Genomic DNA, 15,885 nt, shown 5'->3' with positions numbered 1-15,885 from the left:
TTTGTGTTTCCTCTGGATGTATTTTATCTCCCCAGTTAGAATGTAAGCTCCTAGAAGTAAGGATTGTGTTCATTCTTGTCTCTGTAACACTCCCCCTCCCCACCTGCCGAGCACAGTGCCTGAAAATGGTGGGCACAGAATGAATGTTTGCTGGATTGCATTGTTTGCTGTGTACAGCCCCTTGCCTCCATCCAGCTCCTGGCTCCTGGCCAAGTGGTCAGAGGTTCCAAACCTCTGGTTGTGCTCCAGAAGGCCTTTGTTCACAACTTCTTCTCTCTGCAGAGATGCTGCCTGGGAACTTGAGCCAGGAGCTTTCTCAGAATTATACCAACGCCACCAACATTGTGATGCTCCAATTTGCCTTTATAAAGATGGCAGAGACAACTTTGAGAGTGAAGGGTAAGTAGAAAGCTGCTTTATGGCTGGTTGAGTCCATTGGATTCCCATTTTTTGAAGTTTATCTCAACACTAGTAACCAGAAGCATAAAATTCAACTCATTCGCTTAGCTTCTCCATTAGAGAACAGAATTTTTAGGTTTTGTTGTCACTTCAATCACTGGCTCTCACTTCACTGTCTTTTGAGAGGTCCCTTTACCTCGGAGTGCTATTCCACTTTTTATTCGTGGGTGATACCTTGTCTTTCCAACCCAGTCTTCAGAGAGGGTACCGCAAACAATCCCTTTCTGGTTCTCCTTGTAGGAGGTGGGGCCTCATCTTGTGCACCACTTGTGGATCCCAGGGAACCCACAGAAGTTGTTCTTTCCTTAGGAGCAACTCTAAGAAATGGGAGTGTGCAGAGTGTGTGTCAACAGGTATGACTGAGCACTGGAATTATTCTGTTCTGGGGCTGGGATAGATTTTGGTCTGAAGGAAAAGTCAGTAGTTGTTTACTGGGAAGGAAACAAAGACCTGGCAGTGAGATCAGGGGGCTCAGATGGAGATCAGACTCCTTAGTTTTGGAACTGCCCAGTGGCTGCCTGGGAACTGGTTGGCAGCACTTTGGAGGCTGCAGAAATTGGACTTGCTTTTCACGTATCTCTCCTAACATAGGGTGTATGTTTAAAATCTTAGGTGAAATCCCTGGTTGCAGTAAAACCTTAAGCCCCAGAAGCCATTTTTACAGAGAGACTGGGCAAAATCGTTCCCAGGAAGAAAATCCAGGGCCTTCCTTTAGAGAAGGGCCAGGACCGTCCTTTTTACAAGAAAGTTCAGAACTCTCCTCTCCAGAAAAGGCAGAATCTTCCTGTTGGGAAAGGAGAAGATCCACATGGCGAGCAAAACGTGTCAAAATCTCCAAATACCGCAAAAAAAAAGAGTAATATCTCATCAGGAGAAGATATTGAGCACCACCAGGTAGATTTATTTTTTTTTTCCTTAGCATTTGCTGAAAAATGGAACTCCTGGCTTCTGGGAAGAGGATGGGAAGCTAGCAATGAGAAGAGCTGACCAGGAGATAGGACACCTGGATTCTGAGGGGAGGGCAGAATTAAGAGAGAAGGGATTCCAGGTTCAAAAATGGGAATAACCCTTGTTCCTTATGTAGATTTTTGTCATAGAAGTTATGGCCATCAGAGTACTTCTGATTTTTTCTCCCTTACTTTCAGGGCTTTCTTTCCCTTCTCCTCCTATTGTGATTTCTCCTGAATTATTCTGATCTCATCTACTTCCCCTCAGTCTTTTCTTCTTTCAAACTCTACACGTTAATATGTAAATAAACTTGATCTTTTTTTTTTTTTATCAACATTGAGTATCTCCATATGCTTTGCTTTGGGATTTGGCCAGGGATTCCCTTTCCTAGAGGGTAGAATATGAGCAGACTAGCTCTTCTGATTCCTAAAATGTAATGCATTTATTTGAGTTCTGGGAACTGGAAGAATTTACATTCCTTTGAAGGCTAGCATTTTCTAGAGTAATATACTATAAAGTAATATATTTCTAGAGTACAGACTGCTGTATGACATTGAATTAAAACGTTGTATCTCTTCAGAGGAATATGACAACAAACTACTGAGGTATATTTAAAGAGACTTTTATTAGCATACCTGTGGTTTTAGAATCAAAGTACGTGCATCCAAATAAAGTCCATTTGTACCCCTCCTTCTGCCACCCAACTCAGGCCCCTTTGGTTATTTGACTTGAGTGCTGTCTTCCTTATGTTTATGGGAAGATACCAACTGAGCTTTATCAGTTTCTCTTTGGCATATGGGGTAATCCTTCCTAGAAGGCCTGTCAGTAATCCTGCTGGCCACCAGAAGGGGCTTTGCCTGCAACTACTGTACTTAGGTCTTGCTGGACCACCAAACTCACATCGCAGTTGCCTTGTTACACGAAGCAGCTTGGACTAACATTCATTAGTCAAATCCAGAGTTAATCAGGTAATGAGTTAGGGTGTTGCTCAAAATGTTAAAACATGAAATGCCTCAAACTTTCCCCTCTCCCCAATTAGGAATCTTGTGGTGCCATCCTCAACTTTTCACTTGTCCTTAACCATATCCAAACTGTTGTTAAATCTTGCCATTTTACCTTCATAACATCTCTCATGTACATATACTTCTCTCCACATATACTTCTCTTCACTCCATATACAGAGCCACCACTCTTGTACAGGCCTTCAGCATCTCTCTCCTGGAGTATTGCAATAGCCTAATTGGTGTCCCTGCCCCAAGTCTCTCTTCTCCACTCCACTGAACTGCCAGAGTGATGCTCCTAAAGTACAAGTCTGACCAAATCAGCTCCTCCTCAATTCAATATGCTCTAGTGCAGCACCTCTCAAAGTGTGATCCAGGGATCTCCGGGGTCCCCAGCATCCTTTCAGGAAGGCCTCAAAGTCAAAACTATTTTCATAATAGTACTGAGATGTTTTAATTTCTAATATGGTAAATATTGATAAATAAAACCAGAGCTGTACTGGTAAATGTTTGTCAACCAACTCTTCAAATCCAGGACATACTTTTAAGTCTAAGTCTAATCTATCAACATTTTCTCCATCATACTCGTAAGTTTGCACAATCAACAAAACAAAGCAAATCCTGATCAAAAAGTTTGAGAACCACTGCTCCTAGTGGCTCCTATTACCTATCTCCAGGATCAAATAGACAATGCTCCGCTTGGCATATTAAACCTTCCACAGCCTCATCCCTTCTTATCTCCCTTCTGATACTTTACTCCATGCCATGTACCCTATGATCCAGCTACATTGGCCTACTTGCCGTTCCACATACACAATATTGCCTTTTCCTGAATCTATGCATTTGCACCATCTCCCGTGTCTGGAGTTCTCTCCCTCTTCTCCTCCATCTCCTGGCTTCCCTGACTTCTTTAAGGCCTTAGCTCACATCCCATCTTCTGTAAGAATCTTTCACCAGTCTGCTGCTATCCCAGATCCCTCTGTACTGGTTCTCTCCCTCTGAGATCACTGTATAGACATTATTGTGGATACAGTTATTTGAAGATTGTCTCCCCACTAGAGTGGGAGCTTCTTGAGAGCCCAACGTGTTCCTGTTTCTCTTTCTATCCCCACTGCTGTAGTCACAGTGCCTGGCACAGAGCAAGTGCTAAAGAAATCCTTATTGACTAATTGGTGTGACTTTACCTACTTTATGAGCACCCACCATTAAGTTCTTTCTCAGTTCACCATGCATGTCATTCAAAGATTCAAAAACTTAGAATGCTGTGATCATCATGTAGTTTATGTACAGAAAATGAAGGGAAAAGGAAAATAGAACAAACGCTATTGTATAAAACTGGCCACTTCCAGTCATCTCATGGACATCATTCTGGTTGCCCTCCGAGATGCTTGCAGATAGCCGGGCCATATTCACCCGTGAGAATGGAATAGGGAAAGATGAACCTATTCCTGTCTCAGGCCCATGGATTAGAAACAAAACAAAACAAAATAGTGCATACAGTCATTGAAATCAGCTCTGCTGCTCAACAACCCACAGAATTCGTGAGTCTGTGACTCTCTTTTAGGGTCCAGGTGCCTCCCTCTGTGCTCCAGTATTGTACCAGCCTCTAGTCATCTCACTTGGATGGTGCCATGACCTCTGACCAGTGCCATTCATGGTCTCTGCACCAACTTGTGTGCTCTGGGCACTCCCCAGGCCCGTCAACAGGTGCTCCCAACCCAGAGATCGCATCCACTTGAGTGGCTTCTGGCCCCAGAACACACAAAGGACATTGTGGCTTTGTCTGTCCTCTCACTGTCATCTAGTTTGTGCCTCCCAAGGTAGATTGTGAGCTTCTTGAGAGGAGGACGGTCATTGCCTTTCTCTGTATTCCCGTGCTCAGCACCCTTTCTGGCATATATTGACCTTGTATGTATGTAAAACCAAAGTACAAATGTCATGCAACTACATGAGGTAGTATGTATAACAGAATTGAATGCAGAAATGTCTAGCAGTAGTGCATACATATCACCCAATCAGTTAACATTTATTAAGAACTTCTTAGGTGTCAGACCCTATACTAAGTTTTAGGCATATAAAGGAAGGTAAAAGAGAGTTCCTGCTCTCAAGGAGCTCACGAATACCTACATACAAACAAACAAGTACAAAGAGCTAACATTTAAGGTTTGCAAAATTCTTTACAAATTTCTCTTTGATCCTCATAACAACCCTGAGAGGTAGGTGCTATTATTATACCAGTTTTACAGATAAGGAAACTGAGGATGCGTACAGCCAATAGGTTTCTGAGACTTTGAACGCAGGTCTTCCTGTTGAGTGCTCTATCCACTGTGTTGCCTAGCTGCCTATTATTGCATACTAAAATACGTATCAAAGAATATATGTCAGTAATACATGCAAAACATTGCATATCAGCTACTGTAGATCCTGTCTGACTCAGGCTGCCCTGGTGGTCCAGGTTGAGTATTGGAACAAAACAAGGCACTTACAGACCACCTAAGAGTTAATGACACAGCAAAGTTTACTAACCAAAGCATGGAAAGGAAATTCAAGCAAGAATATCGCATCTTTCGTTTGGGCATAGCTCCCTTCTGCGTTGGCCGTATTGGGTCAGAAACCTGAGGGAAAAGCTCCTGACTCCTCAGATACTGGCTTTTGTATTCACGTGGCCAGAAAGTTAGGGTTCAAACCTTAATTACTGTGTCAATTCAGTTTCAAGTCTAAGTTTCAATACCATTTAAGGAAAAAGTAGCCTATTCTGCATGGGCTCAGCCCTAGGAAAAGCTAGCTCAGCCTGTATGGCAAGGCCTTGTGAATTATTGCCCTAAATACCAGTATTCATATCAACACCACATTTATATCAGTAACAGGAATAGCACATCACATAGCAAGTCATATTCTCTACAACACGTTGAATATGTTGTTAAATACAAAGCTACATTAGATAGATTTCATCCATGGGCTTCTTCTAGTCACATAAATAACCACTTCTTCCATGTTTCCTGAAACATGTAATGCTTAGTTGCTGGCTGAACACAAAGGAAGAAAATGAGCATTTATTAAGGACATACTATTGATCTGTACAACAATCCTGGGAGATAAGTGCCATGATTTTCCCCTTTTTATAGCTGAGGAAACCGAAGCCAGGAGTACCTATTAGCAAGTGTCTGAGATCAAATTTGAACTCAGGTCTTCCTGACTCCAAACCCTTTTTCTCAGCTATTCATGACATCTTCTCAAAATTGACTATTTGCTAAAGTCTTCATAACCAACTGCAGGAAAGCAGAAATACTATGCATCATTTTCAGACCATAATGCAATAAAAATTACATCCAATAAAGGGCCTTGGAAGCATAGATTAAAAAGTAATTGGAAACTAAATAGGAATGAGTGGGTCAAAGAGTAAATCATAAACAATTTGAAAACAATAACAACAATGAGACAGCATAGCCAAAATTTGTGGGATTCAGTCAAAGCAGTACTTAGGGAAAAAAATATATCAATTAGAAAAAAAGAAGCAGATCAATGAATTGCATGTGCAACTAAAGAAAAATTAGAAAAAGAACAAATTCAGAATTCTCAGTTAAATACCAAAATAGAAATCCTGAAAATCAAAGGAGAGATTAATAAAAGTGAAAGCTAAAAAAAATCATTGAATTAATAAAATGAGTTGGTTTTATTTTTTAAAATATAATAGATAAACCATTGATTGATTTAAAAATAAAAATTACACTTATCAAAAATGAAAAGGGTGAATGCACCAACAATGAAGATGAAATCAAAGCAATTCTTATGAGCTATTTTGCCTAATTATATGCCAGTAAAACCGATAGTATAAGTGAAATATGTAAATATTTACAAAAATATAAATTGCTCAGATTAACACAAGAGGAAATAGAATACTTAAATAGCCCCATCTTAGAAAAAAAAAATTAAACAAGCCATCAATGACTTCCCTAAGAAAAAATCCCCAGGGCTAAATGAATTTATAAGTGAATTCTACCAAAAATTCTAATATTATATCAACTATTGGAAAGATAAAGGAGTCTTACAAAATTCCTTCTCTGACACCCACGGTGTTGACACCTAAACCAAGAAAACCACAGACCAATTTCCCTGACATTGATTTCCTAAAGTTAATGAATGTTGATGCAAAAATGTTAAATAAACTACTAGCAAGAAGTTTACGGCAATATGTCATAAAGATCATACACTATGATCCAGTAGGATTCCTACCCAGAACTCAGGCCCGGTTCAATATTAATAAAATAATTAGTGAAATTGGCTATATCAATAAGAAAAACAACAAAATAATAGATACAGAAAAAGCTTTTGACAAAATACAACACGTATGCCTGTGAAAAACACTAGAAATCATAGGAGTAAATGGAGCCTTCTTAAAATAATAAGAAGTATTTATCTAAAACTAAGAGCAAGCGTTGTCTGTAACGGCACTAAACGAGAAGCCTTGCCAACAAGAGCGGAAGGGAAGTCACGATGTCCATTTTCACCATTAGTATTCAATACTGTACCAGAAAGTCTAGCTACAGCAGTAAGACGAGAGAACGAATTAGCAGAATAAAATAGCAACGAAGAGTCAAAACTATGTTTACGGACAATTTGATGGCGTGTTTAGAAAACCCTAGAGAATAAACCAACGGACTCATTGAATAATTAACAGAAATCATCAGCATTCTACACATTACCAACAAAACCCAGCAGGAAGCAAAAGAAAAATTCCATTTAAATAACTGTAGACGTTATAAAATACTTCTGAGTCTACCTGCCAAGACAAACCCAGGGCCTATATGAATACCGTCACAAAACATTTTGACACAAATAGGGACATATCTAAGCAACTGGAGAAATATTAATTGCTTGTGGGTAGGCTGAGTCAATATAATAAAAATGACAATTCTACCTAAATTAATTTATTTATTCAGTGTCATACCAATCAAATTACCAAAGAATTATTTTATAGAGCTAGAAAAAATAAAATTCATCTGGAAGAATAAAAGGTCAGTATCAAGGAAAACGATGAAAAAATGTGAAGGAAGATGGCCTAGTAGTAACAAATTTCAAACAATATTGTAAAGTGGTAATCACCAAAATAATCTGGGACTGGACAAGAAGTAGGAGTGGTGGATCAGTGGAAGAGACTAATTATATTTACAGTGGTAAATTACTAAAGCAATCTAGCGTTTGATAAACTGAAAGATCCAAGCTTTATTTAATTATTGAGCATCATGCCAAATTAAACTAGCAAAGGATTACTTTATAGAACTAGAAAATGTATTATAATATGTATAAAAGTATACCAAAATGGGTACATAATTAAGACCTAAGAGGTGATATTTTAAGCAAATTAGGGGAGCATAGAAAGATTTACCAGTCAAATCTATAGATATGGAAAGAGTTTATGACCAAAGAAGAGAAAGAGAGGATCACGGGAAGTAAAATGGATAATTTTGATTCCATTAAATTAAAAAGGCTGTATATAGACAGAACCAATGCAGCCAAGATTAGGAATGCAGGAAACAGGAAGGGATGGGGGGGATTTACAGCAATTTTTTTCTAATCAAGACCCCATTTCTCAAATATATAGGCAACTAAGCCAAATTTATCAAAATAACAGCCGTTCCTGAATGGATAATTTGCTAAAGAATATGAATAGGCAGTTTTCAGAAGAAGAAATTGAAGCTCCCAGTAGTCACCTGAAGAATGCTCTAAATCAATGTTGATTAGAGAAATGAAAATTAAAGTAACTCTGAGGTATCACTTCATATCTATCAGACATGACAGAAGAGGAAAATGACAAATGCTGGAGAGATACGGAAAAATGGGTACACTAATGCATTGTAGATGGAGTGGTGAACTGATCCAGTCATTCTGGAGAATAATTTGGAACTATGCTGAAAGTCCTATCAAACTTTACATATACTTTGACCTAGCAATACCGCTACTAGGTCTGTATCACAAAGAGATAAAAGGAAAAAGACTTATGTACAAAAATATCTATAGCAGCTTTTTTTTTTGTGATGGCAAAGAATTGGAAATTGAGGAGATACCTATCAGTTGGGGAATGACCAAACAAGTTGTATTCTATAGTTGTGATGGAATACTATTGTGCTATAAGAAATGATGAGGGGAATGGTTTCAGAAAAAGATGGGAAGACCTATATGAACTGATGCAAAGTGAAGTGATCAGAACTGGGAGAACACTGGACATAGTAGCAACCATATTGTAGCGGTGATCATCGGTGAAAGATTTAGCTACTCTCATCAATACAATGATCCAGTCGAAAGGACCCATGATGGAGAAAAGCTATCTATATCCAGAGAGAGAACTGATGAACTCTGAATGCATGCTTTTTTTTTCACTTAAATTTTCATGCTTTTTTTTGCAACATGGATAATATGGAAATATGTTTTGCACGATTTCATATGCATAATTGATATATTGGTTGCCTTCTAAATGGGTGGGAGAGAAACTGAAGGGAGGGAGAGAATTGGAAACTCAAAAAAATTCTAAACCAATGTTAAAAAATAAAGCCCAACTATGAAAGAAAGGAAAGATAAATTCAGCTCTGCTACCAGATGTGTCCTTGCCTCAACTACTGCTGGCCTGGGTCCTAAAGGGCCTTCTTCATGGCTTTGTTGCTAAAACCCAGCATAGACTTAAGTCTTGAACCCCCAAGCTCCTAAACTCCAGCATTCCTGGATGACTCAGTCTCCTGACCTTTTAAAATTCACAAAGGTTGTAGTCTCCAATTTCCTTGACCTAGAAGGGAAGAACAGATGCTAAGGCAGGCAGGCAAACCATAAAAGTCCCCATTGCCAGAATAACTCTTCTAAAAGCAGTTTACATAGATCTCATTTTCCTTCAGTGGGGTAGCTTCTGGGCTGCTCATAGTTCCAGACTGTGTTGTTAGCATACACACACCACTCTACCTATTGTTTCTGTGCTTTGATATCTGTCCCCTGTGCCTGGAATGCACTCCCTCCTCTCCTCCACCTCTTGAAATCTCTGGTTACCTCAAGACTCAGCTTCTTCATGAGGTCTCTGTTGGTTCCTCCTGATTGTTAATGCTTTCCTCCACCATAGGTTATCTCTCATCTATTTTGTATATATTTTCGATGTACTTATACATGTACATGTTTCTCCTATTAGAATGTAAGCTCCGTCAGGACAGGAATTATTTTGATTCTGTCTTTATAATCCCCAACCTTTCAGTGTTCTAGGCAACTCTCTGCTACCAAAAATTGCAGAAGAGGTGTCGACCTATATTAGGTAGAATGAGTTTACTCACCTGGGCATTCCCAATAAAATCATAGGTCCAGTCCCATCTACCCCTCTATTCCCACCACCTAGCACAATGCCAGGCACATAATAGGTACTTACTGGAACTGTTGGTTGGTTGGTTAGCAGTTAACTCATTTATAGAAAAATAAGCACCTGTGTTTATCCTGGGCAGTTAAGCTCCATAAAGACAAGAGTCACATGTTTCTCATTTTTAATATACATATTGAGTTCCAACAATCTGCCCTAATTAAATGACTGCAAACGTGTGGGACAATGGAGGCTTTGAGGCTCAGCCCGAATGATCTCCTCCAGCACGAGTCCTTGCCAGCTTGTTAACTTTTCATCATTTTTTAGGTTGAGAGTGAGCCTTAGTCAAACAGAAGGTGAATAGAAGTCATTAAGGGTTAGGAGTTGGGAGTTTGGGAAACTTTTTGTCTTTTGGGTTTTTTGGTTGTTTGTTTGTTTTTTACTAAACCCAGTTTTATAATAAATTCAAGACCTAAAGCACTAAGGGATTCCTAGATATTCAGTAATACTGTACCGATATAGGAAATGGGTCCAACCAGACTGGCCAACTCAGAAGGCCTTTATAACTCTATTAAAGATTGTGTGATTTTATGGGGTATACAGTCATTGTTGGGGGAGTCTTCCTTATGAATACCTGTCTAGTCTGTTGAATTGCATTAATTGATTTAATATAAAAAAGAACTTCTTAACCATTGGAGCTATCTGACACTGGGGTGGGCTGCCATGCTGAGATGTTCCAGCAGAAATTGGGTGATCCCTGGGACTGTTCCATAGGAGTTAAAGTAAATAAACTTTAAGTTCCTTCCAACTCTCGGTATAAATACACAGCAGCAGTGTTCTGATGCCAGACACTAGAGGGCACTGTTATCATGTGGTACATGAGTCAAACTTCAATGAATCTGTGATCTCATCAGTGTAGATATTTTGTCTTGAATTTGGTCCCTTCTCATTTTATGCACCTCAGGTTCATGTCCTCCCTTAAATCATCCTGGGGAAGGAGAGGGGTCACAAATTGTATACCCTGTAGGATGGATGAATGTGACTATATTCCCTGAAACTTCATCTCCTGCATTTGAGGAAGCTTGTGACTCACTTGGAATTATGTTTTCACTGCTGTTTGATTGTCTTTAAAAGCAGCAGGTTAGAGAGTGGTATGGGGAGCGGACTATGCAAAGCTATTTCATGACCATAGACAAGCCTAGACACTTAGAAGATGGGGGTCATCAGTTAGGAGACAGTTGCGCAGAATCCTACCAACTCAGAAATGTAAGTCTTAATCACATTGATGAGGTTTAGGGGTGCTGGGGACCCCAAAAGACCGACACGCCGGGTCCTGCTCGAATGAATTTGACACAAGCCTTCTTAACGTCAAAGAAAAACAAAGTTTATTAAAGATTCATCCTACTGAGTTGACTCTTAAGGAGCCTAAGCATTTGTAACGCTTGTAAAGCGGGGCCAGATAGAATCTCAGCTAGACAGAGTCTGAGCTGGATTGAATCTGAGAGCTTTCATGGAGGCAAGATGGAACTTAAATACACAAAAGACTACAGGAGGGATCTGGCGGTGGTCTGGTAGTCTAGGGTGATGGGAGGAAGGGTTTAGGAAGGGTCTTGAGAAGTCCAAGGAGAACCTCAATGGGACTAGGGTGAGTGGTCAAGGGTTGGAAACAGCTGGAGGCAATCAGGAGATATCAGACAATGTAGGGCCTGGGCCAGAAGCATATGTCGCCAGGTAGTCTGGGGTCCCAGGGATGGTCTCCATAGATCAAACCCAGGGAGGATCCTGATGGGAGTGGCTGGTAATAGGATCAAAGGGAGGAATTTCAAAAGAATGCTAAATAGAAGATAGGGAGTATCTGAGCTGGGAGAAATGGAAGGGGAATCCAAGCAGCCTCCCCCAAAGGCCAGACTTTCTGGGAGCCCTTCAGACTAAGGGGACAAAAGCCCTCCCAATCCAAGGGAAAAAGGTCTTGGCTTGGGCTTGTACCTCCTCGGTATCTCCCACATATCTCATAGTTATACAGCAATTGATAGGTTTCAAAGCCCCGTGCTCTACATTATTTCAGTGGACACTCATAACAGGTCAAAGGAGACACACACACACACACACACACACACACACACACACACACACACACACACACACACACACACACACACACACACACACACACACACACACACACACACACACACACACACACACACACACACACGGAGGGGACTGCCTGTGCCCTGACTCCTCTTCATCTAGGTTTGCTATATGATGGTGCTTCAGGTGCTTCAGGTGCTACCCATTACAAGTCAATAACTACTTATTAAATGCCTACCATGTGCAAAGGAACTCCATGTGACACAATGAGATGGGTGAAACATTACCATTATAAACACAATTTTCTTGCCCTTGACCTAAAGGAACATTTTGTCAATTATGCTCATTCTATCATGCTGAATTTAGGAGCTGGCAACAGCACCCATACAAGTCCACCCTTTTTAGGGCAGGATACTGGACTTCTGAGAAATGAAAATGAATCCTTAGATATTCAGGTCCAAACTTAGGATTTTGGCAGCCTTAACTATGTTTGGTAAGATTGTCTTTGGGACTAACACTCTCAGTGCTGAGTACATTTTGCCCAGAGGGTCGCATTGGAGTTGGAAGGTTTTCTCTTCATTCTAACCATTCTATATATAGAATGTAAAGTTTTCAAAGTGGAAAAAAACCAAAAAACAGACATCCTCATTTGGCCCAGGGGTCCCAGAGCAACATGACAATGTGTGTTGGGGGGGAGGGGGGGAATGAGACTTAGTAGACTCTGCCAACGTGTCTCTGGTCAAGACTGGCCTCCGGTCCCCACCCCAGAGTCACCCCTGATAAACAGGAAAGGAGCCATGGTATACAGTGAACATCCCTCTGAGCTCTGTGTCTGAGACATCTTCTGCCATCAAAGCCATCTCCAGTCCTGAGAGGAGGCGGCAGGGGAGACACCAGGCCCAGTCAAACAATTCCCCATTGTGCTGTCCCCAGCCTCCACCGCAGTGAGCTCCCTGGAAAGCCAGAGGGTTTGTAAATAACCTCCCTTGGTCCGGCCTGGGCTTTGTGTTTGTATGTTATTTTTTCTTTCCATAACAATGTCCTTCCCAGCCCAGCCTGTAGTTCACACTATTGTCTGAGGCCTTTGGCTACAGGAAGCAGAATCAGATTGTTATCAGCCAGGGAGGGAGGTGGAGAGTCAACGAATGAGATCACAGCCATAATGTCAACTGCTTTTCTGTCATGCTCCAGTTTTTTCTCTGCCTTAGATCTCAAAGACACTTGGCCCCAAAGGGAATGGACTTGGAATATCCCTAGGAAACCTTGTAGCAAAGGTGCCTCAGGCTTGGTGTGCTCCACAAAGGAAAAAAAATTATATCTAGTTGTGTGGTCGCACATCTGGAATCGAGGCTTCTATTCCACCGATTCCCAGGGTGACTCCTTAGCAGCGACTCCTCCTTCCTCTGTTTATCCCCTTATAAAATGAGGATACTAATGTTAGAAGCTCTGGAATGCTTAAATGTGTAAAGAACAAATCCATCCCTTCTAGCCCCAAATACGACAACTAGAGCACATGCCATCAGACTCCAAAGTTTATTTCCAAGTGAACAAGGCAGGAAAGACGAAATGACTTCCCTAATGTGGGTGGCATAGCGGAGTTGAAGAGTACTGGCAAAGTAACGTAGGTCCGAGTGCGAGGACAAAAAGTGCAGCATGACTGATGTCTCCCAGGAGGCAGCAGCATTTCCTTTTCTCAGGGATTTTTTTAATCACTCCGTAGTGTGATTTAAAAAAAACAAAAAACCTGTGCAGAGGAACCAAATGGTTTTAACAAAGCCCCAAAGAAAAGTGAATGACTTCAAGTGGCAGCTACCCCTTAAGGGTCTTTCAAGGTAGTGAGAAGGCACAGCGATGTGTAATTTGGTCAGAGGGAAGCAGGCCACATGGGCAGTTAAACTGTGCCCTGGTTAGGGATGTGACTCAGGAATGGGCAAATAGATGGGGCCATTAGGCCAGAGGCAAGAACAGTTCTGAACCCCTTATCACTGCATTTGTTTTTAGCCTTGGCCCCACCCTCCAGGCAACTGTAAAGCCCAGTTTATGGCCACAGGAGACTGAGGGCTCTCAATGGATTCACACTGTACCTGCTTCCTGCCATAGGGCAGGAGCACCTGTAGCCTGTAGGTATTGCAAGTTGGGTCAGGAAAAGGGGCCCAAGGAGGAAAGAGAATGAATGCCTTAGTCAGAAGAGAGTCATGGCCCTTACCCCACCAGTGCAGGCTCTTTCTGAACAGCTGTCTCTTGTTTCCAAGAAGAAATGCCACAGAAGAAACTGCCCAGCCACCGGAATGCTCCCTCCCCCTGCTGCTTCTGTCCCTCTGCTATAATCTGACATCTCACCTCAGGCAGGAGTACTCCAGACTCATGTGGGCATACAGCGCCTCATCTGCCCCAGGTTTCAAAGGATAAAAGGGAGGATAAAGGGATCTTGGGAAAGGAAAGGAAGTTGAATTCCTTCTCTTCTAATTCTCCTCCCTGAGCCCAAAAATTTATCAGTTAAATTATTTGTAAATGAAGGGAAACCTGTAGGTTTGGGATGAGTCCTAGCACCACAAAGGGGACAGTGCCAAAGGGGACAGATGGGGGCAGAGGGAGGGGGCTTCTTTGGAGGACACAGAAGGGCAGAGAGGTGACCAGCGAGGCAGTAAGTACAGTACTCAGCTCTCCCACAACTGAAGTTAAGGATGTAGCTCTGACGCAGTTTTAAAGTAAGAATATAGACCTGGGGCATGGAGCAGCACAGAAAACAGTAAAAGACAAGGCACTCATCCAGTTGTCTTTGTATTTAAACCTATGTGACGTAAAAGCAGGGAAATGCACTCACATGGAAAATCAAGAGACAAAAAGGGTAGTAGGGAGAAGGGACCTTAGAGATCATCCAGGCTGACTCCTTTTACAAATGGAGAAACTGAGGTTCGATGCTTCTCCCTTGGGCACATGGCAGAAATGGAGCACGTATGATAAGAGGCAGTGTAGGATCATGTATCAAACTAAGTGGAAGGCCTGGCTTCTTCCACACACACAACTGTGCGATCCTGGGCAAGTCCTTTGTCCTAGGCTGCAGAGAAGGTGCTGACTTTGCACTGATAGAGAGATTTTCCTCCCCCTGAACTCCATCACAGGTCCAGTCCTTATCCCTGTCTCCGATAGGCAGAATTGGTGGCTCAGATCCAGTATTCTTTCTATAATGCCTACCATGTTGGAGAAGTTGGAAAAGCTCCAAAGTAGTGCAGCCAGGTGAGAAAATGACATTGAGTTTTAACTTAAAAGCTAAAAGAGATAGAGAAGAAAGTAAAACGTCCTAGGCTTCAGTATAAGTGGTTAGTTTTGCTCAGAGGATGGCAGGGTAGGTTTCTCCGTAGAAGCCTTGAGTGACCTACAAGGTGGCAACTTAGCTTTCTTCCCTTTGTTTGGTCCTACGTCCCCTCTGAATCGGATGTACAATGCTTATTCCTGCAGTCCCAGTGGAGCCAGACATGGACATTTGGAAATAAATCCTACCTAGGCTCCAGAGGAAAGAGGACCCAAGGCCCCATTGTGATAACTGGTCTGCCATTCAAGACCCTCCATGACATAATGATGGGGGTGCAGAAAAAACCTGGAAATCCTTCCTCCCCCAACTTTCCCTGAACTCTTCCACAAGGTCAGGTCTCTGGCATTCTCCTGAGCCTTCAGGCCATCCCAGTAATCCTCTCAACTGAGCTTTCGTTGTGGCCTGTGCCCAGTCTCCCAATTCTCTGTTGCCTCTAACTTAGCCTAGTCCTTCATTGTTATCTCCTCCCACTCTTGATTCCATCTAGACTCCATTGTCCCTTGGCCCAGGGTGTAGGTCCCTGGCCTTCTCCTAGGGCACCTGGCCCTTCTGTTACCTCCCAGTCACCCCAGACTAGACTACTCCTCCCCTCCCATTCAGATCTTCCCACTCCCTGACCATTGTACATATAAGCTCCATCTTGTCTCCACTGAAGTGTTCAGATTCCTTAAGTCCAACCAATAGCACATTTTTAGAATCGTGCCCGCCCTGACCTGTGTCCTAATAAATGTTGTCTTTGGCTGAAA

The 15,885-nt window shown here is 41.8% G+C and overlaps 1 protein-coding gene across 9 annotated transcripts in view; it reads left to right on the top strand.

The window, feature by feature from the left end:
- Positions 1 to 15,885, top strand: part of PHF7 (PHD finger protein 7) — a 52,637-nt gene extending 36,752 nt beyond the window's left edge. For 5 of the 9 annotated variants that reach the window (XM_072650107.1, XM_072650056.1, XM_072650116.1 and 2 more), the window contains 3 exons: positions 283 to 399; positions 700 to 812; positions 1,072 to 1,743. In XM_072650107.1, the coding sequence (XP_072506208.1) occupies positions 283 to 399; positions 700 to 812; positions 1,072 to 1,319 (478 nt within the window). In that variant the 3' untranslated portion in view covers positions 1,320 to 1,743. The other 4 variants (XM_072650086.1, XM_072650098.1, XM_072650067.1 and 1 more) reach the window with 4 other exon arrangements.

This window comes from Notamacropus eugenii, chromosome 1 (assembly GCF_028372415.1).
Source record: "Notamacropus eugenii isolate mMacEug1 chromosome 1, mMacEug1.pri_v2, whole genome shotgun sequence".
NCBI classification, from domain to species: Eukaryota; Metazoa; Chordata; class Mammalia; order Diprotodontia; family Macropodidae; genus Notamacropus; species Notamacropus eugenii.
Note: the sequence above shows the minus strand (reverse complement) of the source record. Positions and strands in the feature narration are given on the sequence as shown.